Source organism: Urocitellus parryii, chromosome 1 (genome assembly GCF_045843805.1).
Source record: "Urocitellus parryii isolate mUroPar1 chromosome 1, mUroPar1.hap1, whole genome shotgun sequence".
NCBI classification, from domain to species: Eukaryota; Metazoa; Chordata; class Mammalia; order Rodentia; family Sciuridae; genus Urocitellus; species Urocitellus parryii.
The window spans coordinates 93,050,291-93,078,275 of NC_135531.1; the positions used below are offsets into that span (position 1 = coordinate 93,050,291).

The window sequence follows — 27,985 nt, forward strand, 5'->3', positions numbered from 1 at the left end:
ATCAAGAAGGCCTGCAGGAGCGGGGCCACAGGTCTCAAGGCCCTAAAAAGGTGAACAAGCGGTTGAGAGAGACAAGGCATAGAGGGTGAAGGCGCATGCCCAGCCACAGCAGGTGCTAGAGGGGCGCGCCGCCGCTGTTGCGGCCTCCCCTTTAAGAGCCGCCACCGCCCACGGTCCGCGGCTGCGGCAGGGACCTCCCCTTTAACAGTGGCAGCTCCGAGCTCCGCTGCCCCCGCGGCGGCTGCTGCTGCTACTGCAGCTCCTGCTGCTGCGGCCGCTCGGCCTCAGACAGCTGCATCCTCGACCCGGGCCGGGTCCCCGCCCCACACAGCGCCCGGCCCAGCCATGGTGTCCTGGATCATCTCTCGCCTGGTGGTGTGAGTGCGGAGGCGGCGGCAGGGCGCGCCCGGGTTGGGGGCTGTGGGGGCCAGTGATGGAGGGCGGGGATATTAAATCCCCGGAATGGACTATCCCAGGGCTTCATGCAACAGTCACCTAAAGGCACATCGTTTCTGTTTGGGGTCCCCAGAGATGTAGGACCCAGGACTGGAAAGGGGACACTAGGGGAGTTAGCAGGCCTGAATTCCCAGAGACCTCACCCACATTATTTTTTCATAACCTTTTTTTATTTTTAATTGCCCTGCTCCTGTGCCCTCCCCCATCCTAGGGGCTAAGCAGCGGCTGATTTGTAAGGGGAGGTGGGCACGTTTCTTTTCCACCTCCAGATCTGGGCTGGAAAAACCCCTCCAACCAGGCCTCCTCTCCCTGGGTGAAGAGGAGAGTAGGACAGAGTGGGGAGCGAGGCAGGGCCTCATCATTCCATAGCTCAGGAGCCATGGCCGTTTCCCTGGGCCTCCCAGAGGGCTCCCGCCCTCCTCCGGCTTTCACTGCCTGGAGACTGAGGATGAGGACACCTGCCCCAAAGGCCCCAGGAAGGAAGACTGGGTGAGGGGAAGCAGAGATGCTTGGAGGACAAAGTGTAGGAGGTAACTGGGAAAAGAGGCATGTGTTTAGCCTGGGGTTGTGAAAACCACTGCGGGAAGGATGTTTGTAGGCCTTCATTCACCCGCCAGCCACATTGTGAATCGAGGTCCTTAGCACCTCCCCTAAACTCCAAAGGGAACCCACACAACCCCAAATTTTGTCCTTGAGGATTCTACTCCACATCCCATCTGCAAAGGCTGGTTTGGAAGTAATCTGCCGCCATCAGGCAACCCCCACAAGTTGTCAGGAAAGCTCCTTGTGGGCCTCAGCCAACCCCTGTCCTAGCTCAGGACCCTGCTCCTCAGCCTCCACCTTGGGGACTGACATCCCTGCAGCCCCACCCTACTGGCTTCTCATTCAATGCTGTCCTGAATGTGCTTGTTTCCTCTTACCCATTCCTTTTCCCCATTCCAACCCAGAGGGAATCTACAGGCCTTATTACCTCTCTGTGGCCTTCAGGGTAGCTGCTTCTCTGTGACCTGGAGGAGCCCCCAAGAGGCATTGCTCTTCTTCCTAACTAACCTGTGTCCTGTCTGTGGCCTGTAATGGAATCATCAGCCAAGGCCTTGAGCCCAGGGCCCTTCCCTAAGCCTAATCTTGGAGGAATTGACATGGGGGAATAAATGTCTTTGCTTCTCCCAGGGCCTCCTGACCCTGTGCCCTCTGGTCTCCAGGGCCACAATAGTGCCTCTAACTGCCAGGTTGAGTATCATGTTAGGTGGTGTCAGGTTCTTTTGCCAAGCTGGTCCTACCCAGCCTGGCTCTGAAACAGGGAAGTAGAAGGTAAGGGCTGATAGGTTGAATAGCATGAAGCCCAGAAGGAGGGAAGATAGCTCCATGGCAGTGACTGGACTCCCCCACTCCTCATGACATGCTTGTCCATAACCAAGGATCATGACTAAAGAGACCACATTCGACACTATGGCTCCTGGGTCTTTGTGGGCCTCCAGGGCAAAAGAGGAAATGAACAGTGGATGGGAGGGGCATCTCCCTTGCTGGCTGAATCCCCCATGCTTATGTATCTCCTGAGTCTTGACAGCTTTGACCCTAACCCCTGACCAGACTCCACCCTTTCCCCCTTACCTACCCAGGGGCCAATGCAGAGCTGGGAGGGAGAGGGGCCCAGTAACTATACCTGCCTCCCTAGGCTCATCTTTGGCACCTTGTACCCAGCCTATTCTTCCTACAAGGCCGTGAAGACCAAAAACGTGAAGGAATATGTGAGTGGATAACCTAATCCCCCTATCCGACCCACACTGTAGAGATAGGAAAGGGCAATGGGTCATATTACAAATGGAGGTGACTTTGTGTCAGCACTGTTGGCCATTAACAAGGCCCTGGATAAAGGAGGTTCCTGGGTGTTCCTTTTGCCCAGCCTTGGCGTGGCCATCAAATTTGGGTTCCTGGGTGTTCCTTCCCACAGCCCTGGTGTGAGGAGTCTGTAGATGGGGGCATCCTAGGTGTCCCTGACCCCTTAGCCCTCGGCCCCAGCAAATGCTGCCCTCTGTCCCCTCAGGTGAAATGGATGATGTACTGGATCGTGTTTGCCTTCTTCACTACAGCTGAGACGCTGACGGACATTGTACTCTCCTGGTGAGGTCCAGCATCCCTCTCTGCATCTTAGGGCCCAGGCCTCTTTCTTTCTCTCATCAGACAGACAGACAGACAGAAGATTGGACCCCACAGTGGAATCCCCCCAACTCCTGACAGTCTCTTTGGGTCTTTAATATTTCACTCCTTGTCTGACTTGATCAGCAGAATAAGAGCAAATAGATGGGCATGGTGGCATACATCTGTAATCCCAGTGATTGGGAGGATGAGGCAGGAGAATTAAAGTTCAAGGCCAATCTGGGAAACTAAGTGAAGCGCTCCTCAGTGGTGGAGTGCCCCTGGGTTCAATCCCCACTACTGGGGGGCAGGGGGAAACATAATCCCCACATTTCTTTCTGGAGGCAGCCAAAGCCATAGTGGAATTTAGGAACCTTACTTCTGTTATACTTACTGTGACCTTAGGCAAATCACTCTCTAAGCCTTGGCTTCCTTATTTGTGAAATAGACATGGGATCCAATCCTATAGACATGGGATGCTTGTATTTCCAACCATTTCCCAGGTAATTCTAGACTGTGTGCAGGGAATATGTCTGAATCATCTGCATAGTCACAGCAGGAGCTCAAAAATATCTGCTGAATGAGCAAATGCCTCTTGGAAAGGAGAACTAATAAAACAGTACTCTGCAAGTCAAGAGAGTTTTGCCTAGGGGTGGGAGACAGAAAGACCATAGCATTTATAGATAAGCCCCTTGTTTTTTGAGAACAATAATATTAATAGAAATTGGTAATTAGACAAGATATGTTTTCAAGATTGAGGATAGTGGTAAATCTAGATCCTTTTGACACAGGGAAGGAGAGGGCTTTAATGAGGGCTTTGTGAGGACACTGGAGTCTTCTTGAAAAAGTTTGGCAGTGGGGGAAATGGAAAACAGTCCTTAAGAGTGAGGGGTGCTGGGTGTGTCTGCCTGTAGTCTAAGCTACTTGGGAGGCTGCGGCAAGAGGATCATTTGAGCCTTGGAGTGTTTTTGTTTGTTTGTTTGTTTTGTTTTTGTTTTGTACCAGGGATTGAACCCAGGAACAGTTATCCACTTAGCCCCAGCACCCCCCCCCTTTTTTTTTAATGAGACAAGGTCTTGCAACTTGCTTAGGGTCTTACTAAGTTGCTGAGGCTGGTCTTAAATTTGACTTGCAATCCTCCTGCCTTAAGCTCCCAAGCCACTGGGATTACAGGCATACACCACTGCTCCTAACCTAAGGAAAAAAAAATTTTTTTGAGAAAATTAAGGATGGTCATGGTGGTGCACACCTGTACTCCCAATGACTCAGGAGGCTGAAACAGGAGTGTCACAAATTCAAGACCAGCCTCGTCAACTTTGTGAGACCCTGTCTCAAAATAAAAAGGGTAAGGATGTAGCTCAGTGGTAGACCACCTCTGAATTCAATCCCCAGTACATATAGGTGTGAGTATGTGTGTATGTGTATCACAGCAGCAAATACTGGGATTCAGAACCTATCCCAGCTTTCTTCATAGAAGGGGCAGGAAGAGAAGGAGGTGAGGAACAGACATTAACCTGAAAGGTTAGGGAGTCTGCCTTGATCTTGACTCCAGGGCAGAAAAATAGGGGTCTTCTATAGGAATGAGAGGGCAGGACTTGAAAGAAGAGAACAAGGAGAGCCATTGCTGGGTAAATTTCTTCTGAAATCACATCTTACCATTTTTTGTGAACTCTCAGCTGAGTCTCCTAATCCCCTTGGGAGCCTCATGAGAACTCCAGTGCACTAAGGGGTGGGAGACTTCCAGGGTTAAGCAGAGTTCACTGCTGCTGAGCCTAGCGTACCCCCTGACACCCTGCCCCATGCTTTATACTTGCCTCTGTCCCCCCAGGTTCCCCTTCTACTTTGAGCTCAAGATTGCCTTTGTGATATGGCTTCTGTCCCCTTATACCAAGGGCTCCAGCGTACTCTACCGCAAGTTTGTGCACCCAACACTGTCCAACAAGGAGAAGGTTTGGCCCCATTCAGCTTGCTTCCCAGCCTCCCCAAGCCAAGGCAGCCCTGCACCTGCAGCCACACAACCCTGTGCCATACATTCCTGGCCCTCCCTTTGGGTCTCCAGAACCTAAAGTGACCTGGCAATGCCCGAGCCTCCTGGAGTGAGCAAAGAGCAGGGCCTCCACAGCAGTACCCACCCCTGACCTCTTCCTCCTTCCCTTCAAATCTCTCAGGAGATCGATGAGTACATCACACAGGCCCGGGACAAGAGCTATGAGACCATGATGAGAGTGGGCAAGAGAGGCCTGAACCTGGCTGCCAATGCCGCTGTCACAGCTGCTGCCAAGGTGAGATGGGGTGGGCCCAGACTTCAAGGACCCCCACCTTGTTTGTCTCCTGCTCCTGGCCAGTCCCTTGGCATCCACCCTATCCTCAGGGCCATAGAGACTTTGGTCTTGAGCAGCTTGGGCTACCAGTCCTAGTTCTGTGTCCAGCCAAGTCACTTCTGCTGTCCAGCCACAGTTTCCTCAGCTGACCACAGGGAAAGTATGACCCGGCCTCTCAGTGAGCCTGGGTAAGGACAGTGCGGGGAAAGCACTGAGCCCAGGAGCTGCTGCCAGCACCATGGTGACCTTTGTCTCAAACCCACCCCCACACCCCTGCTGTCTTGGTGTGTGGTGGTAACCCTAGGGCCAGGGGGTGCTGTCAGAGAAGCTCCGGAGCTTCAGCATGCAGGACCTGACGCTGATCCGAGACGAGGATGCACTGCCTCTGCAGGGAACTGATGGCCGTCTCCGAACTGCCCCTGGTGGCCTTCTAGACACCATTGAGGACTTAGGTACAGGCAGGGGTCAGGGCCATGGGGGAGGAACAGGGTGGAGGAAGCCAGGTGGGAGACCCTGGACCTTTGTTCTCCTTTCCTCCCCACCAACCAGCTGATGACGCTGCCCTGAGCATAAGGTCTAGCACAAACCAGACGGATCCCCGGACAGAGACCTCAGAGGATGACATGGGAGACAAGGCCCCCAAGAGGGTCAAATCCATCAAAAAAGTGCCCAAAACTGAGGTGAGAGTGTGGGCCGAGCTTGAGGAAGTGGAGAAGGGGTGGTGGCACTGGTCTGAATCCTGTCTTCTTCTACACTCCACAGCCACTGGCTTCCAAGACACTAAAGACCAGGCCTAAGAAGAAGAGCTCTGGCGGGGGTGACTCAGCTTGAGGCCCCATGCCCCCACGCTGCGGAGCAAAGAGGGAGCCCAAGGAAGGGCCACATCCCTATCCCCTGCTCTATACTGTGCCACCAGCTTAGGTGTCTCAGGCTCTGGGGCTCCCTCAGATAGATACTCGTTCCTGAGACCCACCCAGTGGCCACTCCTCTGGAGGGGGCTTGGAAAAGAGGAGAGAGGCCCAGCTGTGCGGGTTGTGGGTAGAGGCGGCCCCAGAGCTGAGCACTAAGCTCCCAAGGAGGGGAGGGCTCCTCAGCCCACACTGCTCTTCTCCCCACTCCAGTCCTGCCCTGCCCACCCAGTGCCTTGCTGAAGACCATGGCCATCCCCTTCTTTGAGGCCCTGACATGCCCCCCTGTTCTCCCCAGGATGAGGGTAAGGGAGGTCATAGCCAGATGTACCAAGGAAGGGCCTGAAGGCACTGGGAGAAAGGGAGCAAATAGGACAGGCCTTGAGGGACCTGGATGGGGCTTCTAGACACAGCTTTTGAGTGAAGGACATGAGTTTTGTGTGAATTTAAATGACTGAGATGCCCTGATCAGAGCTGCATCTGGTAAGGCTGTGTGCTACATGTCCCCCCTGAAAAAAGAGGGTGGGGTTCGGTGTGTGAGTGTTGAGTGTTATTTTACTGGGTCTAGAGCTGGGGCCAGTTTGGGTGAAGGACTCTCCCTCCAGTGCTCACCTCCTTCCACTCTCAGCCCTGGTCTTTCCCCCTCTTCACTCTCCCTGCTAGTCTCTGAGCCTCAGAGGATCCCAGCCCAGGTCAGGATGGGGCTCTAAGGGACCTCTCTGCTCCCCCTCTATCCTTGATCCTTTTTGCCTCACCCACTCCTGTCCTGACTTCCTAGACCCCAGTCACTGCAGAAGCCCCGCTGAGCTGGCTCCTTCCTCTTCCCACTGGGTCCTTCTTTGCCCCAGGGTCCCATTCTTAGGCCAAGAAGACCCCTGTCAGAGCCCAGCTCCAACCCTACCCCACCTCCCATTTCTGCTGTGGCTTCCATCAGGGCCAAGAGGAACCTGTGACAAAAGAAATGCAGGAGCAGAGGGACTCTCAATTCCTTGGAAAGATAGTGCCATTGGACCTTTGGCACTAGATGAGCCAATAAACCAAATTCTGGCACCTCACTTATTTCGGCCTCTGTGGTTTTTTGTTGTTGTTGTTGTTTTTAAGGTTTCCAATATCATTTTACTCATCAATTTAGGCTTTTACTTTAAGTTCTTTTTTTTTTTTTAATTAATTTATTTATTTATTTTTTAGTTCTCGGCAGACACAACATCTTTGTTTGTATGTGGTGCTGAGGATCGAACCCGGGCCGCATGCATGCCAGGCAAGCGCGCTACCGCTTGAGCCACATCCCCAGCCCTTAAGTTCTTATAATTAGTATTTAATTAAAAATCAACATTTGAAAAAAAAAACATGTTTTAAGTGGCTGAAACTACACTGCATTAGATGTATTGTTCTTTAATGTGTTAATATACAATTTATCCTTCAGAGCTCAACATTCAATTTATAACCAAACATTGATTTTTGTCCACTAGAGAAATATAAATGCTTACAAACAAGGTATAAAGTAATTGTTAGCATATATAAGTTGAGATTTTATTTCCAAATGTACCTTAATCTTCCAGCTTTTTTTTTTTTACAATGAGGTTCATTTTACAGAAATAAGATAACTGGGGCTGGGACTGTGGCTCAGCAGTAGAGGGCTCGCCTAGCACAGGCGGGACACAGGTTTGATCCTCAGCACCACATAAAAATAAAATGCATTATGTTGTTCCAGCTACAGCAAAAGATAAATATATTTTTAAAAAATAAGATAACTAGTAATAACTGTCAGTAAACAAACCACACCAAGAACATATTAATAATGATATACTGGGAAACAAAGTAACAACAAAATAATTAGTAACATCTATTTACTAATATATTGCTAAATTTTTCAATGTTAATATGACATTCATACTAGTAAAAATGTTATTTTGAAATATTTTCATACATCATGCATTAGGCTTAGGAGGGCTCTTTTAAAACATAAAATATCTTTTAAAAGAAAGTCTCTCTCTCTCTCTCTCTCTCTCTCTCTCTCTCTCTCTCTCTCTCTCTCTCTCTCTCTCTCTCCTCTCTCTTTTGTATTGGGGATTGAACCCAGGGGCACTCAACCCCTGAACCACATCCCCAGCCCTTTTTATATATTTTTTTTAAGAGACAGAGTCTCGCTAAGTTGCTTAGGGCCTCACTATGTTGCTAAGGCTGGCTTTGACCTCACAATCCTACTTTAGCCTCCTGACACATTGGAATTACAGGTGTATGCCACTGCATTGGCCATAGCTCATTGTTTTTTGTCCTAATAAGAATACAGAGAATATGCAAAACCCGTGGGAAGCAATGGCACACACCTGTAATCCCAGTGACTTGGGAGGCTGAGACAAGAGGATCACGAGTTCAAAGCCAGCCTCAGCAAAAGTAAGGTCCTAGGGGATGGGATTGTGGCTCAGTGGTAGAGCACGTGCCTTGCACATGTGAGGCACTGGGTTCAATACTCAGCACCACATAAAAATAAAGGTATTGTGTCCATCTACAACTAAAAAAAATTAAAATTTAAAAAAAAATGAGTCCCTAAGCAACTCAGTGAGACCCTGTCTCTAAATAAAATACAAAATAGGGCTGGGGATGTATGTGGCTCAATGGTAGAGTGCCCCTCAGTTCAATCCCTGGTCCCCCAAAAATAAAAATAATAAAAAAAGAAATTTAAGATGGGGCTGGAGTTTTAAGCTCAGTGGTACAGAACTTGCCTAGCATATGTGAGGAACTGGGTTCAGTTCTCAATACAGCATACAAATAAAGGTCCATGACAACTAAAAAAAAAAAATGTTTAAAAAGAAATTTAAGTCAATCAACAAATACATGAAAAAATGCTCACCATCTCTAGCAATCAGAGAAATGCAAATTAAAACTACTCTAAGATACCATCTCACTCCAATAAGAATGGCAGCCGTTATGAAGTCAAACAACAATAAGTGCTGGTGAGGATGCAGGGAAAAAGTTACACTCATACATTGCTGGTGGGACTGCAAATTGGTGCAGTATGGAGATTCCTTGGAAATCTGGGAATGGAACCACCATTTGACCCAGCTATTCCCTTCTCGGACTATACCCAAAAGACCTAAGAAGAGCATACTACAGGGACACAGCCACATCAATGTTTATAGCAGCACAATTCACAATAGCTAGAATGTGGAACCAACCTAGATGCCCTTCAATAGATGAATGGATTAAAAAATGTGGCATTTATACACAATGGAATATTACTCAGCACTAAAAAATAATAAAATCATGGCATTTGCAGGCAAATGGATGGCATTAAAGCAGATTATGCTAAGTGAAATTAGCCAATCCCTAAAAAAACAAATGCCAAATATCTTCTCTGATATAAGGGGGGTGACTCAAAATGGGATAGGGAGGAAGAGCATGAGAAAAAGAGTACCACTAAATAAGGAAGAGAGGTAGGAGGGAAAAAGAGGGAGAAGGGGAGTTGCATAGAAGATGAAAAGATAACCTCATTGTTACACAGAATACATATATGATGTTGTAATGAGAAAAAGAAAAAAAAGTGTGTCACATTAGATTGGATAGAGAAAAAGGATGGGAGAGGAGGGGAGGAGTAGGGAGGATATGAAGGGCAGCAGAATAGAATAGACAATATGATTGAATGTACATTCCATGTATGTATTATATATCAAAATACATTCTGCTGTCATGTATGACTAAAAAAAATAAAATTAAATCAATAAATAAAAAGAAAAAGAAATTTAAGATGTAAAATACAGTAGCTCTGTATTGTTCTTGACCCATCCAGTACACAGGTTGAAAGGACTCCCAGTGAGAAACAGGCCCAGCTTGGGGGAGGGGTGGTAGGAAATGAAAAAGGCCAGACTGTGAACCCAATTAACACTGATCTCTAGGGAAGAGACACTCTTGGGTTGGTTCTGTCTGAGAAAATGGTTTTGGTGTTCAAGATAAAGCCAGGTATCTAAGAGGGCCCAGCCTGTGAGAGTTGTCTTTTCATTCAGAATCCTGTCCCAAGACTCCAGTAGATCCTCTGATGTTACACAGAAAGTGCCAGATGTAAGCTCTAAGGACAGAGACCCCAGTGAAGCCCCAGGGGAGCTAGAATATGTGGTCACAGTGTCTGGAAAGGTCAGAAATATTGAAGCGGGTAGAGGGAAGGGGCAGAGAACAGGAAGATGGACTGTGGAAGAACCAGCCCCTTTTGCCTTGGGAACAAACAAGGGAAACAAGACACTTGTTGCTGGGCTAGGACCTAAGGAGAGCTCAGTGTAGCATCAGCAAAGAGAAGGACAGAGCCCTGAAGTGTTGGGCTAGGCTGGAAGAGAGAAGGGAGGCTATAGGGCCTGGGCAACACAGTTGGCTGAGCAAGAGAGCCTGAAAGGCCAAAACCCAGGAGAAGGGAAAGAATGGTAGACGCTGTGAGTGCAGAGAAATTAGCAAAAGAAAAAAGCTTGGAGGGAGAGAGGGCAGAGAGAAATAATAGCTCAGCCTGTGGTAGGAAAATGGAGGAAACAGACCTGGGGGGTGAGATAGAGGCCAGGCTCCCCAGGTTTGGCAAAATAACCGTGCTCAAGGATTTCTTTGTATTACAGGGTATGTCCACCTGCCTTTTTTTTTTTTTTTTTTTTGGTGATGCTGAGGATTGAACCCAGGGCCTTTTGCATACTAGGTAAGCACTCTACCCACTGAGCTATATCCCCAGCCATACATGTACCACATTTGAGCCAAGCTACCAAGAACCTTCTGAACTGAGGTTATAGTGGGGGCAGGTCCCTTGTTTCTTTCCTGGATTCCTCCAAAAGAAACCAGCTCTCTGAAGGCCATCCCTTTCACCACTGACCCCTGAGCAACTTGGTCTCTTTCTCTATTCAAATAAGAGAAGGGCCAGGCATGGTGACACATACCTGTAATCCCAACAGCCCAGGAGGCTGAGGCAGGAGGATCCAGAGTTCAAAGCCATCCTCAGCAAAAGTGAGGTGATAAGCAACTCAGTGAGAACCCTGTCTCTAAATAAATCAAAATAGGGCTGAGGATGTGGCTCAATGGTGGAGTATCCCCGAGTTCAATCCATGGTAACTGCCCCCCACCAAAAAGAGAGATAGGAAGATGCCAGGATTGAACTCAGGGAGAGATTCATTCTAGAAATATCCTCATGGAGTAAGATTCTGTGGCCCCACACTAGTAGTTACCATATGGCCAGGAAACCAGGTTAAGCTCCCTACCTAAATCTCATTAGCTACTTCTCTCTCTCTCTCTCTCTCTCTCTCTCTCTCTCTCACACACACACACACACACACACACACACACACACACACGCTCATACTCAGGTACATGTTTGTACCCACAATGACTAAGGAGGTCATTGCCAAATTCTGTATTGCCAGGCTCTCCAGGCACATCTGAGTTTCTTTGTGTCAAAAGGAGCATTTCCAAGCTCATTGGTCTGTTGCCATGGAAACACTCAGGCTTCCAGAACTCTGGGCTAGGGCCTGCCCCCCATGGTGCAGGGGAGGAGAAGAGAGCTGGAGGGTGACAGAAAGAAGGTATGGAAAGGTTCCTGGGAGGAGGTGGGCTGATGAGACACATCTGGGTCTAGGTGACCTCTTGCTGTCCCCTCATTCCCTTAAACTACCTTTCCTCTCCTTTTTGCCTCAGTAGATCTCTCCAGGCCAAAGGAATGGAAAAGAGATGTCAAAACAAAGATTTATGGCCAGAACCAGGTGGAGGGTATTAGATCACTTCGTGGGTCACCAGGGGGTTTTGAGAGGTACTAGCTTTGGAATAGGGGCTGGGGCTTGGATCTAGCACTGTGTCCATGCAGCCACCTGAGGTCCCAAGCTAGGACTGCCTCAGGCCTGGAGCCACTTCAGCAGGCCCCTCCTCCCCACACCCAGAGAACCTGTTTAAAATGGGATTTCCAAGCCGTGATGTCAGAGGAAAGCCAGAAGCTCCATCGGCTTGTGCCAGCTCTCACTTGATTAGCAGAGCAGAGCCCAGGCTCCGCCTGGAAGGAGGCAGTCAGAGGTGGGAGGGGTTTGTGGGCTTTGAGCCAGGTGGCATCCCGGGATCTGTGGCATCCTGCATGATAGACAAGCTATTTCCAGGTCAAAAGCCTCTGTACCCTTCCACTTTACCTTAAATTTCAGACAATGCATCATCTTCATCCCAAATCCTCCCATTTTTTCCTCTGTGATGAATTATGCCTGCCAGGAGAAGAAGGGCACCCCAAATTCTTAGAGCTGGGCATCAGTTTCAGTTTGGGTCCTGTCTGTCCTGCCTGTCCCACCTGTGGGCTAGAGGCAGGGATGAGAGGACTGGCTGCAAGGAAAGGAAAGGCCACTAGGTGGAGCTGCTTCCTCCCAATGTGGGATTCTGAGACTAGAGGACAATCCTCCTGCAGTCAGTTGCTCAAGACTGGTGAACAGAGTGCCTCCTACTCCTCTGTGTGGAGTGTGAGGCTGATAAAGTGTATCTCTTGCAGGTAAACGGCTGTGGATTCTCAAGAAATCTCTGCCTAAGTCCAGCATGTGTGCACACCTTCTGCCAACTCCCCACCAGAAGTGGTCAGACCTAGAAAGCACCGTTTTGTGGCCAGGGTCAGGTACCCTCCCTGGAGCAGGGAGCAGGGAAATTGCCAGGCTGACCCTGGGAAAACCTACAGACCAAGGGTTCCAACCTGAGCTTCTGAAATGACATCTGGAAAGGCTGATGGAGCTATTTATTGATCGGGGAGTGAAAAGGGGCTCAAGTGGGGGTTGGGTTCAGGAGAAAGGAAGCTCACCCGGCTGCAGTGTTCCCTGGACTAGGCCACGATGGCCTCGTGAGACCTGCTTCAGGCTTCCCTGCCCTTGTTTTCATCCAGAGTACTGTGGAGTTGAAAGAGAATACTAAGTCCCTAGTCCCCAAACTCTGGAATCCCCAAGTATTCTTGCAGGGGCTGAGGGTGGGGCTTCCCAGTGACCTATCTTTCTCTGACCTCTCTCCCAAACTGACCCCACCAGCCCTACATCCTTGATTAATTACACTGTTTTTCTGTCCCAGCCAGATGAGTGATCAATAAATAATGCTGCTTGAAATATTGATGGCGAGTTTTATACCAGCATCCCTAAGCTATGTCTATCATTTGGAAACTTGAATGCTGACAGGGAAATGCATGGCTCCCCAGACAGCTCTTTCCTGTCCCTACAACATAGGGTCTTTCTTTGCCAAGATCTCTACCCAATCTCATCTCAGCCACAATCATGACTCTGTCCCATTAACTAAGAGGAAGAAACCCCAGAGATCAACTCAGCCAGCCTCTTGGGGAGGATGTGGTAAGCTAAAGCAAGCAGAGCCGCTTCCTGACCCCTTGGTTCTCATGTTGAGATCCAGATGCCATTTCTTATATTCCGTGTCCATATTGGACCTATCAGATCCAGCTTTCTAAGTGACCAACTCAGTTGACTGCAGCCTTCCAGGACCCATGTGGACTATTTGGAGCCTAAGCACAAGGCACTCATGTGCCTGCAGACTTCTCTGGCCCTGGTCACTTCATCTGGTTTGTTCTCTAGGAAGAAGGGAGAGAAGAGTAGAGAGGAGAGGAGGAGGCAATAAAAGCTCTGGAGCCAACTCACCCAGTAGGAGCCCCGGCTCTGCAGAAGCCACACCCACTCAAAAATCTTTGCAGGTGCACCCTTGTTTTCCTTCCTATTTCACCAGGTCAGCTCCCCGGAGCAGTGCAAATCTCCACTCAGATACACCCGCTGCCCCATCACCAAGCTGTCAGATGCCCCCTCCAAGCATCTGCCACCTGCTGACAGCACCCATCAACCTATTTGGTTATCGCCTGTTTTCAAGTCTATTTCCCCACCAGACTGAATGCCAAGCATAGGCAATGGGTCCAGCTGGTTCACCACCATTTCTCTAACATCTAGCTGGACACACAATAAGCACTCAGCACATTTTCGTGGATTGTTTGAATGATATCCCTGCAGCATTCTCTCACGCCTGGAAAAACAACCTTCAAACCTCAGCTCCCTCTGCTGAGTTGCTTGCCTGTACCTGAAGATGGATGTCTGAGCTACACAGAAGCTGTCCTTGCTCTGATTCCCCCAGCAGGTGCCCACGCTTGCTCCCCTTTTCCTTCTTTCACACACAGATGGGAGTCAGCTTTCCAGCCACATTCAGTTCTCACTTTAATTCAAATGCTAAATTGGGAAGAAGAGCAGCTTCACACTCCCAATTTAGCCTGGGAGAGAAAAAGTGAGACAGCCTGGATGTTGCCAGGGTAAGGAGAAGGCTAGGTTTGGGGCTGGGAGATGGTGGCAAACCTAGCCAGAATCCCAGAGAACACCATGAATCCCCCCACCTGCTCCTAAAAATAAACCACCCAGAATTCTGATCCCAGGGGGATCTAGAAAGACACTTTCCTATAACCAGAGGAGCCATTGGGCATATCCTCAGTCAGGATGGGATCAGAGGGGAGCAGAATGGTCTTTGGTTATTAAAACTATCCAGCGAGGCATGATGACATGCACTTGTAGTCCCTGCTATTTGGAAGGCTTGAGGTGAAAGGACCACTTGCGTTCAGGAATTCAAGACCACACTGGCCAACACAGTGAGACCCTAAGAAAAAATATATAGCCAGGTGAGGTAATGCACACCTGTTATCCCAGAAACTTGGGAGTCTGAGGCAGGAGGATTATAAATTTGAAACCAGCCTCAGCAACTTAGTGAGACCCTAAGCTATTTAGTGAGACCCTGTGTCAAAATAAAATAATAAAAAGAACTGAGGATGTGGCTCAGTGAAAAAGCACCCTTGGGGTCAATCCCAGGTGTGTGTGTGTGTGTGTGTGTATAATATTTCAGGTCAGCTTGCCCATTAGAATCCTTGGAGAACTGGTTTGCCCTAGAATGGGGAGGAGGATGTTCTTTGGGCAGCTCCCCAGAGACAGCACAAGGATCCTAGGCTGAGATGTTTGCTTAGTGCTGTCACTTATAAGAGATTATATATATATATATATATATATATATATATATATATCTCCAGAAAAAGATATGCTGCTGCTACTGCTTTGGTCACTGGTAGTGGAAAACTACAAAATTCTTCTTTTTTTTTAAATATATTTTTATGTGGTGCTGAGAATGAAACTCAGTGCCTCATGCATGGTAGGCAAGTGCTCTACCTCTGAGCCACAACCCCAGCCCCAAATTCTTCTAAAAATTCTTCTAAATCTGAATTTAATACCTCTGTCCATAGTTAGATTATTACCCTAGATGATGAATTAAAACTCTGAGTCTACAAACTTATACACCAATTTTCAGCAGCATTATTCACAATAGCCAAAAGGTGGAAACCACCATTTGTTCATCAACAGAAGAACGGATAAACAAAATATGGTATATATGTACTTGGAATATTATTCAGTCTTAAAAAGAACTGAAATTTTGGGCTGGGGTTTAGTGGCAGAGTACTTGCATAGCATGTGTGAGGCACTGGGGTCAATCCTCAGCACCACATAAAAATAAATAAAGGCATTCTGTCTATCTACAACTACCAAAAAAATCTTGAAAAAAAGGAATGAGGGCTGGGGATATAGCTCAGTTGGTAGAGTGCTTGCCTTGCATGCACAAGGCCCTGGATTTAATTCCCAAGCACCACAAAAAAAAAAAAAAAAAAAAAAAAAAAAAGAATGAAAGTTTGATACATGTTACAATATGGATGAACCATGTGAACATTATGTGTATAATTCAATGGCATTAAATTCCCTCTATAGCATCCTTCCACTGAGCTATCCCAGCCCAAAAATGAACATTAATTAATCAAATTTAAATTTTTTAAATATTTTTTAAAGAGAGAGAGAGAGAGAGAATTTTATTTTTAATATTTATTTTTTAGTTCTCGGCGGACACAACATCTTTGTTGGTATGTGGTGCTGAGGATCGAACCCGGGCCGCAGGCATGCCAGGCGAATGCGCTACCAGTTGAGCCACATCCCCAGCCCTCAAATTTAAATTTAAAAGATATATCCAATGTCAGTTTAAGACATTGTCATCCAGCCATGTTGTCCTTCTAGGCAACTGAACTAGAGGGGAACTGGGTCCTTTAAGTTCCAAAGACCCCCTCCATTTGCCGCAGACATAGATTTTTCCACAAATGACCTGGGGACAACAGCTGACTCTCCCTTCTACTGCTACTTGTCAATGTGATCTTCTGGACAGAAGCTCTTCATTCTGGTGCAAGCTGCCAGCTTCCTCTCCACACACTTATTTTGACTTTGCCCTAAAACAGCATTCCCATATGGAAAAAAATGATAAGAGGTTGAAGAAGGAAAGAAGACAGCCCCTTCCATCCAGCCTCCCAAGTACCCATTATCACTGTACCAAGAGAAATGGATGGTCCTTTGGGCTGAGCTGCCTGTCATTGAATTTAGGTGTCAATTTTTCTTTTTTTTTTTTTTTAAGATTTTTTTTTAAAGAGAGAGTGAGAGAGGGGGAGAGAGAGAGAATTTTAATATTTATTTTTTAGTTATCGGCAGACACAACATCTTTGTTGGTATGTGGTGCTGAGGATCGAACCCGGGCCGCACGCATGCCAGGCGAGCGCGCTACTGCTTGAGCCACATCCCCAGCCCTAGGTGTCAATTTTTCTAGGAGTCTTTCAGCTTCTGAGTGGGAGGCCCCTTTGGGAACCCCTGTGATAACTGGTACTGATGCATCTAGACCTCCCCCTCTCTCCTGGACTTTGGCCTGGTTGTCCACTGGTCTCACCATCTGCCCTTCCCCACCCATCCTCCTTTGATTATTATAAAATTGCAAGTTGTCTCTCTGATTGCCTGGGAAGCACTTCAGTGGTTGGAAGCTGAATTAGGGGCTTCCACTCATTATGACTCATGAGAGCATGAGTCACATGTCTGTCATTGCTTATTTACTTCTCTGTCTCCCCCATTAGGCTGTAAGAGAAGATGCACATGCACGTCTGAATTCCAGTGGCTGGGGAGGCTGAGATACGAAGATCAAAGTTCAAAGCCAGCCTCAGCAATTTATCAAGGCCCTAAGCCACCTGGCGAAACCGGTCTCAAAATAAAAAATAAAAATAAAAAGGGCTGGAGATGCGGTTCAGTGGTTAAACACTCTTGGGTTCAATCCCTGGTACAAAAAAAGAAAAAGAAAAAAAAAGAGAGAGAGAAAGAGAGAAAAGACTCTCCTTAATTCTCTGTCTTTAATGCATACAGCAGAGATAGTATTAAATAAATGAGTAATGAATGAGTAGAAAGAGCTGATCACTTGTCTATTCCCCCTCTCTGACTTGACTTAAGATCCTTTCCAAGTGAAAAATTTGCCTGGGAGCTGGGGATGTGGCTCAAGCGGTAGTGCGCTCGCCTGGCATGCGTGTGGCCCGGGTTCGATCCTCAGCACCACATACCAACAAAGATGTTGGGTCTGCCGAGAACTAAAAAATAAATATTAAAAATTCTCTCTCTCTCTCTCCTCTCTCACTCTCTCTTTAAAAAAAAAAAAAAGGGGGGGCTGGGGATGTGGCTCAAGCGGTAGCGCGCTTGTCTGGCATGCGTGCGGCCCGGGTTCGATCCTCAGCACCACGTACAAACAAAGATGTTGTGTCCACCAAAAAACTAAGAAATAAATATTTAAAAAAAAAAAGAAAAAAGAAAAGAAAAGAAAAATTTGCCTGATCCATTAAGAGACCCCAGAAAACAGTTCTTGGTTCATCCAGAGGATTCTGAAGTCAGACTGTCTGGATTGAAATTCTGGCTCCACTGTTGATCTTACCTGCCCTCTTTGAGCATGTTTCCTCTCCATGATAAAAGGATGAGAATAGTCCCTTCAGCAATAGTGAAGACAAAAACCTGTCTGAGTGTTTAGCACAGAGCTTGTCCCATAGTAAATGGATGCTGGGGTCAAGGTGGGCAAGGTGAATGCATCCAGAGATTAAGGAAAACCAGAGAAAATAAGCATCACTGATACTGTTAGTATCCCCAGCATTCTGGGGTTTGTTAGAGTGGGGATGGGTGAGGCCACTGCCAGAATGGGGTAATCCCAGAGGTTGCCTGTCTCCTCCCACCCTCCCCCTCCTGCCAGGGCTGCAGAGTCTAAGCTCACCCACCAAGAAGCTGAGCAGCCCCAGAACTGGGTGGTGGTGAGGGGCCAGAAATAACTGCTGTTGCTATTCCTGCCTTTCTGTGCTGGATGGAAACGCTGCCTTTCTAATCTAAAGGCTGCTCTCAACTTCCTGCACATCAGTGGGCTCTTATGTAATGCTCCCCTCCCTCTCCTGCCCAGAGAGCTTCCAGAGATTTCTGCAGCCAGGCTGGCTTTGCTGCACATTCAGCAGGGGGTAGGGGGAGCAAAGAAGCCACCACAGGCTGGATTGTACTCTGATCCCAGGATCCTGCCAGCCTCAGACCTGGGAGAGGGGCTACCCAGCACAGGGCAGAGGGACTGACATCCAAGGACAGGCAGCAGCCTCTTTCTGAATCTGCAAAGCACCCTCATGCAGAGGAGACCCAGACAGCCCTACCTAAGTATTCAGACCGACCCCTCATCTGTCCTTCTTCCCCTTATAGTCCCTCTTGAAGACAGATTACTGTGCCAACCACCCCCCACCAAGTTATAATATTTTAGGCCTAACCTAATTGTTTGGCATAGTGGTCCTGAGGTAGACTCTGAGGACTTGACTCAAGCAGCAAAATTCTCTACAAGATGGAGCTGCCCCTAGACCCATTCAAGGCTAAGCCCCCCATGTTTCCAATGAAGCCCATCAGCCATCGGAAAGTGTGACAGGCAACCCAGATAGAACCCAAGAGAGAGTCATTTCCTGAGCCCTGGGACAACCACAGTGGTGGCAAACCACAGAGAGCAGCACATGTGGGTGCTGACGTAGCACAGCGCTGGGAGGAGGAAGCAGCAATGGAAAAAGGGACTTGTTTTCCTCTGAAAGCTACACCTGCTAAACCCCGGGTTGGGTGTCTGGGACAAGATAGCTGCACTGGCTTTCTCCTGGAGCTTCAGCTGTCTGGACAAGCCCCTTCTCTCACTTCTACCTTCTCCTCCTCTCCAGTTTGTAGACCTTCCCAGGGCCTCCCTCCATAGGGCTCCTTGCACCAGTCACCTGGCCAGCAATTTTGAGAACCCCAGGTCATCCTTTACCATCCCTTGAGGCCCAGTAGCCCCTCAGACCAGGGTGCAGGAGTGGCTCAGAGCCTTCCTTACCTCCAACATGGTTTCCCATAGGCCCAAGGCCAGTTGTTCCATCTGGGTTTTTAGGCACAAGTTGGATACTGACAAGCCCAAGCAGAGATTTGGTTCCTTGGGAGGGGCCAATTCTTTTTACTATGTCTCCTCCCCTTTCCCACTGCCCCAATCACAACAAGCTTAAGTGTGCCATTGGCCAAAAGGCAGATTAGAATGGGGATGCCCCTAGCACTGCTAAGAAGCCAGGTCAGCAACATAAATCTCTCCAGGGGGCAAATTTTAGGTTGTCCTTCTTGCTGACTGTCTCTCCACAGAGGGCAGTGTGCAGGGCGATGAGCTCAGCTCCTCTCACGGTTCCCAGCAGAAGCTGTCTTACAGGGGCTTCTGCCATGGAGCTGGACAGTTAAGAAAGCCCACTTCCATGTATGAGCCTCAAGGGTAAAATAGGAGAGAGTGAGGATAGAGGGGTACAGTTTAACCCTGGACATTCTCACTGTCCACTCTGATCATGGCCCAATTTATTTCTCTCTTACAGACTTTGCAAGGCTATTGTCTACCTGGCCTCCTCCAAGATGCCTTCCCTCACCTCCGAGTATATGAATTGTACTTACTATAATATGGAATTATTCTTTTTATTTGCATAACTATTTATATCTATTTTATTGACTAGTAGCTTCCACAAGGGCAAAGACTGTGTAAGACTTAGCACTGCATGGGCTTGGGATAGAACTCACTAGTAGAGTACTTCCCTAACATCCTCTAGGCCCTGGGTTTGATCCTCAGCATTGCAAAAAACAACAAAAAAAAATTAGTTTTATTTAACCTTACCTCTGCCACTTTCCAATAGAAACCCTCTACTCCAGCCTGTTTCCCCACTTTACACCCCATTTTCTCCAAACAGACCACCCATGGGCCCTCCTGGCCACTTCACCCCCAAGCCTAACCTGAAACAACTTTTCATGTCCTCACCAAAGATCGGTAGGTCCATATCATGTTCCTTTTTCTCCAAAATTTCTTTGACTCTGCTGTTTTTCTAGAACCCCGGAATGTCTTCCTCCTTTTATCCCTTATGTCTCTTAGTGACACCAACTTTTGGTGGCTAACAAAACTCCTTTCTTCCTATTCTTAATTTTCTTGGAACACATAATCCAGGTTCCCTTCTACCCAAGTGCAAGCTCCTAAAGGCAGGGATCTAAGTCATAGAACTTATTCCCAGATCTTGCCAACAGTAACTCCTCAGAGAAGTTTTTGGTTGTTGTCATTAAAGGGTACATTAATTGGAATCTGATCTGGGTGCAATGGCATATACCTATAATCTCAGCAACTCAGGAGGCTGAGGCAGAAGGATCACAAGTTCAAAGCCAGCCTCAGCAACTCAGCAAGGCTTTCAGAAACTTAGTGAGACCCTGTCTCAAAATAATAATTTTAAAAAGGGCTGGGGACATGGCTCAGTGATTAAGCACCCCTGGGTTCAATCCTTGGTACAGAAAAAAAAAAAAAAAAAAAAGGAATCTATTGGGCTACAAATAACAGAAACCAAACTGAGGCTGTTGATTTTATTGAATAAAAAAAAGAAATGACCTGCAAAACTAAAAAGCACAGGTCACATGCAGGCATTTACTCTCATGCATATCTCTGCTGACTTCCTATGAATTGGCTTCATTCTTAAGCAGGCTCTCCAGTCCAGAGGACAAGATGCACTCCAGGTTTACATTCTTTTTTATTTTTGTTGAGGGGGGATTATTGGGGGTTTGTTTATCTGGGATTGAATTTAGGGGCACTCAACCACTGAGCCACATCCCCAGCCCTATTTTGTATTTTATTTAGAGACAGGGTCTCACTGAGTTGCTAAGCACCTCGCCATTACTAAGGCTGGCTTTGAACTCATAATCCTCCTGTGTCAGCTCCTCCAGCTGCTGGGATTACAGGTGTGTGCCACTGTACCGGGCTCAGTCTTTAGTTCTATTGGTTGACTACCATCAAGGAAAGAAAATTCTTTCCCAAGAGTCCAGAAATGATTCTCATTTCCCTAGTTTGGGTCATGTGCCCATTGTGACTCAATCTATGATGAAGGAAATGCAATTCTTCTAGAGCATCCTAGATGGATGGCCAGGCCTGGATTATAGATTTACTCTTGGATTTTGAATGTGCTTATCTTTCCCCAACCACATGAATTGGGGTGGTTCCAACGGAAGTTGCTGGCTGCAAAATATTTACCAACAGAAGGGTGGTGATATTGGGCATGCAAAACCAAAGATGTAGACTGTGATGACTTCTGGTGTCCAGCTTCAGCAAGAACCTGAAGATATTTCAGGTCAGGTTGCACATTAGAATCATTGGGGAATTGGTTTGCCCTGGCATAGGGAGTAAGATGTTCTCTGGGCAGCTCCCCAGAGACAGCACAAGGATCCTAGGCTGAGGAGTTTGCTTAGTGCTGTCACTTACAGATTGTGATTCTGTTGGTCTTTCCTTTCCAGAGCCTGACTGGTGATTCTGCTGCCCAGTCAAGACTGAAATATTCTGCTCTAGGTTAGGATATTCTGTAAAAAAAATTTAGATTTCCTCTTAGGGACAAGATCTTGTGTCAAGACTGGAATGATTTTTCCCAATCAGCACAACTTTTCAGAAAAGAATCACTGGGGGTGCTGGGGTTGTGTAGCTCAGTGGTGGAAGGCTTGCCTGGTGCATGTGAGACACAGGTTTCGAGTCTCAGCATCAAATAAAAATAAATAAATAAAAGTATAGTGTGAATCTACAACTAAAAAGAATATTTGGGGGAAGAAGGAGGAGGAGGAGGAGGAGGAGGAGGAAGAGGAGGAGGAGGAGGAGGAGAATCATCATCATCACACTGGGGTTATCTTGGAGGCTCAAAATGCATGGGTGAATGGTGGGTGATGCTGTGGGTCCCATGCTCCTGAAAATAACAATAGCCACTGTTTATGGAATGCCAACTGCAAGACAGGCACTGTGCTCTGGGATTTAACAGATGGCAGCCCATGTAAATTTCAGTCTTCACAATAATCCACCCTGTGAATATCATGAATATTAACCCCATTTTACAGTTGAAAAGAGTAAGATACAAAAAGCTTGGCCAGGGTAACCCACCTTAGAGTGACAAATGGACATGCAGACACGGGGACAGTCTGATTCTCTCTGGCCTGGCCCTCCTGCCCTACAACAGGAGGTAGATAACAATGGGAGTGGGCCCCTCACCTTGCCCTAGCTTTTAGGACCAGGAGTTCAAATACAAGAATCTCGGATCACTGCGGGATTCTGTAAGTTGATTTTATAAGAAAATGAGGCGGGGGAGGGGGCAGTGGCAGAGGACAAATTCAGAGCAATGAAGCCTAGAGTCTCTGTTTCAGGCACGCTCATTTAAACCCGGTGTCCTGAGGCTGTTGGGGCTCACGAAGACCCTGACCCAACCGCTTCCCTCCAGTGTCAACACCCTCGCTCACATGCATTATCTGCTTTCTTTTTAAATTAAAACTCCACCTCCCCCAAATTCAGAGCTAGAGCATGAACCTTCTCTTTCCAGAATCCTTGTTCCCCTTGGGATGCGCATTTGACTGTGTGGTGGGGGCGGGGAGGGCTTCCCTGTTTAAGTCTTGCTCCCTGCAGACCTGCGGAAATCGTTTTCCAAGCACACACACACACACCCCCCCTCCCGCGCGCCCTTGGCCTGGCTCGAGGAGGGAAGTGTTATCCCGGAGTCTGGGCGCTTTGGCAGTACCGGCCTCGCCAGGGACTGCAGGGAGAGCCCAGACAGTGGCGCCTGCTCAGTTCGCGCTCACTGCGTCTAAGGCTCCCCCGGCCTGGCTCCGCGCCCAGCACAGCAGCCGCGAGGGCAAGTGAGGAGGCGGCGGAAGAGCCCGCTCGGCCAGGGGCCGGGTAAAGGAGCTGGCAAGGGGACCTCTAGGGGGCAGCACCAAGCCGCTAAGCACGTCCTCTGTTCGCGCTAAGCCTGGGGTCCCCAGGCAGCCCTTAGGGAAGCCCTTCTTTAGAATCCTGCAGAGTCCGCCCTGCTTCCACCGGGATTGGATAAAAGTGGGGAAGTGCCCATCCATCAAAAGCTGGTGGGAATAGGACTCAGGACTGTCCTAGGGCAAACGAATTCCTTCTTCCTGCCCCCCAAAGGTGGGTTCTTTTCCAGCAGGGTCCAGGGAGCAGCCTTAGGTTCTGGGTGGGGTATAGGAGACCCCAAGCCCTTACAGCCCCAGCCCATTGGCAGGTAGCGGGGAAGAAGACTGCTACGCAGTGTCCCAAGAACCATGTGGCCATAATTTCCTAGCCTCAGTTTCCCTAGCGACTTCTGGAAAGTCGCCATGTTATTGGTCGAGGCCCAGGATCAGGGCCCCGCCCATCCTGGGCGGCCTCTGCCCCAGCGGGCTCAGCCGCTCCTCCCCTCAGCTCCGAGTTCTCTCCCACGGTCCCTGAGGTGGGCGGGCGGGCACTGGATGACGGCTGCAGAACCCCGGCCCAACTCGCCCTCGCCTCCGCTCGGTGTCTGGGTTTCCCCAGCCCAGCTCACGCCCAGGGGCCGCCTGAACAGCCGCGCGCCCAGAGCTACCCGCCTAGCGCCTTCTCCTCCTGGGCGTCCCTGGCTTCTGCGCGTTGGGTCTCCAGGCTTGGAAGTTGGGAGGAGGGAGGGAGCGCGGGAGCAACCAGCAGCGACCCGGAAACGCCATATAAGGAGCAGGAAGGATCCCCCGCCGGAACAGCCCTTATTTGGGCAGCGCCTTATTTGGAGTGGCCCGATATGGCCCGGCAGCTTCCGGCTCTGGGAGGAGGGGAAAAAGGAGGAGGGAAGGGGCGGGTGTAACGTCGGGAACTCCGAAGCTCTAGAGTCCGGGAGGCGCCAGCTGCGGCTCGAGCACTAGGTTTCCCCGAAGCCTGGGCCCTGGGGATGAGAAAGCGGTCGCGGGACCCGGGGTGCGGGATGTAGGTGTCCACCGCTCTTGGCTGGGGGCTTCACGTCACTCCGGGTCCTCCCCGCCGGTCCTGCCATATTAGGGCTTCCTGCTTTCCATATATGGCCATGTACGTCACGACGGAGGCGGATCCGTACTGTTCCAGACCCTTCAAATAGAGGCGGATCCGGGGAGTCGCGAGAGATCCCAGCGCGCAGAACTTGGGGAGCCGCCGCCGCCGTCCGCTACCCGCCGCTGCCAGCTTCCGCCGCCGTCGCAGGACCGGCCCCTGCCCCAGCCTCCGCAGCAGCGCCGCGTCCACACCAGCCCGCGGCGAAGGCGAACCTGGGGATTCCACTTGCGTTCTCCCCAGTGCACCCCACACCCCGCATGTGACCTGGCTAGTCCCCCGCAAGTGTGTCCCCCCGGCGGCTCCATCCCCGGGCTGCGCCCACCCGCCCCAACACCGGCTCTCCAGCCCGCTCGTTCGGGATGGCCGCGGCCAAGGCCGAGATGCAGCTGATGTCTCCGCTGCAGATCTCCGACCCGTTCGGCTCTTTTCCTCACTCGCCCACCATGGACAACTACCCCAAGCTGGAGGAGATGATGCTGCTGAGCAACGGGGCACCCCAATTTCTCGGTGCTGCCGGGGCCCCCGAGGGCAACGGCAGTAGCAACAGCAGCAGCAGCAGCGGGGGCGGTGGAGGTGGAGGGGGCGGCAGCAACAGCAGCAGCAACAGCAGCGCCTTCAACCCTCAGGGGGAGCCAGGCGAGCAGCCGTATGAGCACCTGACCGCAGGTAAGCAGTGGCCTAGCCAACGATGAGCCCCCTTGTCTACTACCATTCTGATGGCCAATCCTTCACCGCAGGAGTGCTCGCGTACCACAGGGATGCAATCGGGGTTTCCCTTCCATTCGTGCATCTCCAGGGGCATGTGTTAGAAGGAAGCCCGGAGACAACCCCCATCCTCGACCCTAGTGGTGCGCAGAAGACTGAGCTTTTGGATGGAGAGCTCTAGAGCTGCGTGGGTGGGTGGAGAGGGGGAGGGCTTGTTTTGATGAGCAGTGCTGGGCCCCCATCCCCCTCCTGAAAGGCTTGCCTTGCCTACTGCCTGTCCCCAAGGAAGGGCCGAGATTTGTGGCCTGGGATGTCCCGGCAGCCCAGGGTAGGGGGCGCGCACTAGCCCTGGCCATGGGGGGTGCTGGCGGGAATCCCTTACCCGCGCAGCCGCTGCTGCGGAGCGCTGGGAGCTGCAGTGGAGGGGGATTCTCCGTATTTGCGTCAGCTGTTGAAATGGGCTCTGCCACTGGAGCAGCTCCAGGAACATTGCAATCTGCTGCTATCAATTATTAACCAGCTCAGGAGTCAATGGTAGCCTGCCGACCTCTTGCCTGGCAGCTAGAGTCCTCCTTGTTCTCCAGTGATTGTTCTCCAGTAACCAGGCCTCTCCCCTTTCTCTCTCCTGCCAGAGTCTTTTCCTGACATCTCCCTGAACAATGAGAAGGTGATGGTAGAGACAAGTTACCCCAGCCAAACCACTCGGCTACCCCCCATCACCTACACTGGCCGCTTCTCTCTGGAGCCTGCACCCAACAGTGGCAACACCTTGTGGCCTGAGCCCCTCTTCAGTTTAGTTAGTGGCCTGGTGAGCATGACCAACCCACCGGCCTCCTCATCTTCAGCACCATCTCCAGCGGCTTCCTCCTCTTCCTCTGCCTCCCAGAGCCCACCACTCAGCTGCGCAGTGCCATCCAATGACAGCAGTCCCATTTACTCAGCGGCACCCACCTTCCCCACGCCCAACACTGACATTTTCCCTGAGCCACAAAGCCAGGCCTTTCCGGGCTCTGCAGGCACAGCACTTCAGTACCCGCCTCCTGCCTACCCTGCTGCCAAGGGTGGCTTCCAGGTTCCCATGATCCCCGACTACCTGTTTCCACAGCAGCAAGGAGACCTGGGCCTGGGCACCCCAGATCAGAAGCCCTTCCAGGGCCTAGAGAGCCGTACCCAGCAGCCTTCACTTACTCCACTCTCTACTATAAAGGCCTTTGCCACTCAGTCGGGCTCTCAGGACCTAAAGGCCCTCAATACCACCTACCAGTCCCAGCTCATCAAACCAAGCCGCATGCGCAAGTACCCCAACCGACCCAGCAAGACGCCCCCTCACGAACGCCCTTATGCCTGCCCAGTGGAGTCTTGTGATCGCAGGTTCTCCCGTTCCGACGAGCTCACTCGCCACATCCGCATCCACACAGGCCAGAAACCCTTCCAGTGTCGCATTTGCATGCGCAACTTCAGCCGCAGTGACCATCTTACCACTCACATTCGCACCCACACAGGCGAGAAGCCCTTTGCCTGTGACATCTGTGGGAGAAAGTTTGCCAGGAGTGACGAGCGGAAGAGGCATACCAAGATCCACTTGCGGCAGAAGGACAAGAAAGCAGACAAAAGTGTTGTGGCCTCTTCGGCCACCTCCTCCCTTTCTTCCTACTCATCCCCAGTTGCTACCTCTTACCCATCCCCTGTCACTACCTCTTACCCATCCCCTGCCACCACCTCATACCCATCTCCAGTGCCCACTTCCTACTCCTCTCCTGGCTCCTCAACCTATCCATCCCCTGTGCACAGTGGCTTCCCCTCACCCTCTGTGGCCACCACCTATGCCTCGGTTCCCCCTGCATTCCCCACCCAGGTCAGCAGCTTCCCTTCCTCGGCTGTCACCAACTCCTTCAGCGCCTCCACAGGTCTTTCGGACATGACTGCAACCTTTTCTCCCAGGACAATTGAAATTTGCTGAAGGAAAAATGAAAAAAAAAAAAAAAGGGAAAAGGGAGAAAAAAGAAACACAAGAGACATAAAGGACAGCAGGAGGAGATGGTTAAGAAAGAGGAGGAATCTCCTAGATGGAGGTTCTCAGAGCCAAGTCCTCCCTCTCTACTCAGAGTGGAAGGTCTGTTGGCCAACAATCCTTTCTTCCTGATTCCCCTTCCTCCCTAATTCCTGTTCCCTTTGACTTCAGCTGCCTGAAACAGCCATGTCCAAGTTCTTCACCTCTATCCAAAGAACTTGATTTGCATGGATATTGGATAAATCATTTCAGTATCATCTCCATCGTATGCCTGACCCCTTGCTCCCTTCAATGCTAGAAAATTGAGTTGGCAAAATGGGGTTTGGGCCCCGTAGAGCCCTGCCCTGTACCCTTGTACAGTGTCTGTGCCATGGATTTTGTTTTTCTTGGGGTACTCTTGATGTGAAGATAATTTGCATATTCTATTGTATTTGGAGTTAGATTCTCACTTGGGGTGGGGGGGAAGAAAAGCCAAGCAAACCAATGGTGATCCTCTATTTTGTGATGATGCTGTGACAATAAGTTTGGAGCTTTTTTGAAACAGCAGTCCTAGGTATTAATCAGAGCATGTGTCAGAGTGTTGTTCCGTTAACCTTTTTGTAAATATTGCTCGACTGTACTCTCACATGTGGCAAAATATGGTTTGGTTTTTCTTTTCTTTTGAAAATTTTCTTCCGTCCTCTTGGTTTAAAAAGTTTCACGTCTTGGTGCCTTTTGTGTGATGCGCCTTGCTGATGGCTTGACATGTGCAATTGTGAGGGACATGCTCACCTCTAGCCTTAAGGGGGGCAGGGAGTGCTGATTTGGGGGAGGCTTTGGGAGCAAAATAAGAAAGAGGGCTGAGCTGAGCCTTGGTTCTCCAGAATGTAAGAAAACAATCTAAAACAAAATCTGAACTCTCAAAAGTCTATTTTTTTAACTGAAAATGTAAATTTATACATATATTCAGGAGTTGGAATGTTGTAGTTACCTACTGAGTAGGCGGCAATTTTTGTATGTTATGAACATGCAGTTCATTATTTTGTGGTTTATTTTACTTTGTACTTGTGTTTGCTTAAACAAAGTGACTGTTTGGCTTATAAACACATTGAATGCGCTTTATTGCCCATGGGATATGTGGTGTATATCCTTCAGAAAAATTAAAAGGAAAATAAAGTAGATGTGAGTGGGTATATTTCCTGGGCTGAGGGAAGGGCTCTGCATTCTTAGTGAGA

At 49.5% G+C, this 27,985-nt stretch overlaps 2 protein-coding genes across 2 annotated transcripts; both read left to right on the forward strand.

Annotated features, from left to right (window-relative positions):
- Positions 1-233: 233 nt before the first annotated feature.
- On the forward strand, positions 234-6,874 carry Reep2 (receptor accessory protein 2). The gene is made up of 8 exons (XM_026401292.2): positions 234-377; positions 2,132-2,204; positions 2,501-2,577; positions 4,421-4,541; positions 4,761-4,874; positions 5,218-5,365; positions 5,463-5,593; positions 5,676-6,874. Exons 1-8 carry the CDS (start codon positions 346-348, stop codon positions 5,742-5,744), a joined length of 765 nt encoding a protein of 254 aa, XP_026257077.1. The 5' UTR covers positions 234-345; the 3' UTR covers positions 5,745-6,874.
- Positions 6,875-24,141: 17,267 nt separating this feature from the next.
- Egr1 (early growth response 1) lies at positions 24,142-27,872 on the forward strand. Its single transcript, XM_026401227.2, has 2 exons — positions 24,142-24,721; positions 25,393-27,872. The coding sequence occupies exons 1-2, from the start codon at positions 24,415-24,417 to the stop codon at positions 26,718-26,720; spliced, it is 1,635 nt and encodes a 544-aa protein (XP_026257012.2). The 5' UTR covers positions 24,142-24,414; the 3' UTR covers positions 26,721-27,872.
- The last annotated feature ends 113 nt before the right edge of the window (positions 27,873-27,985 follow it).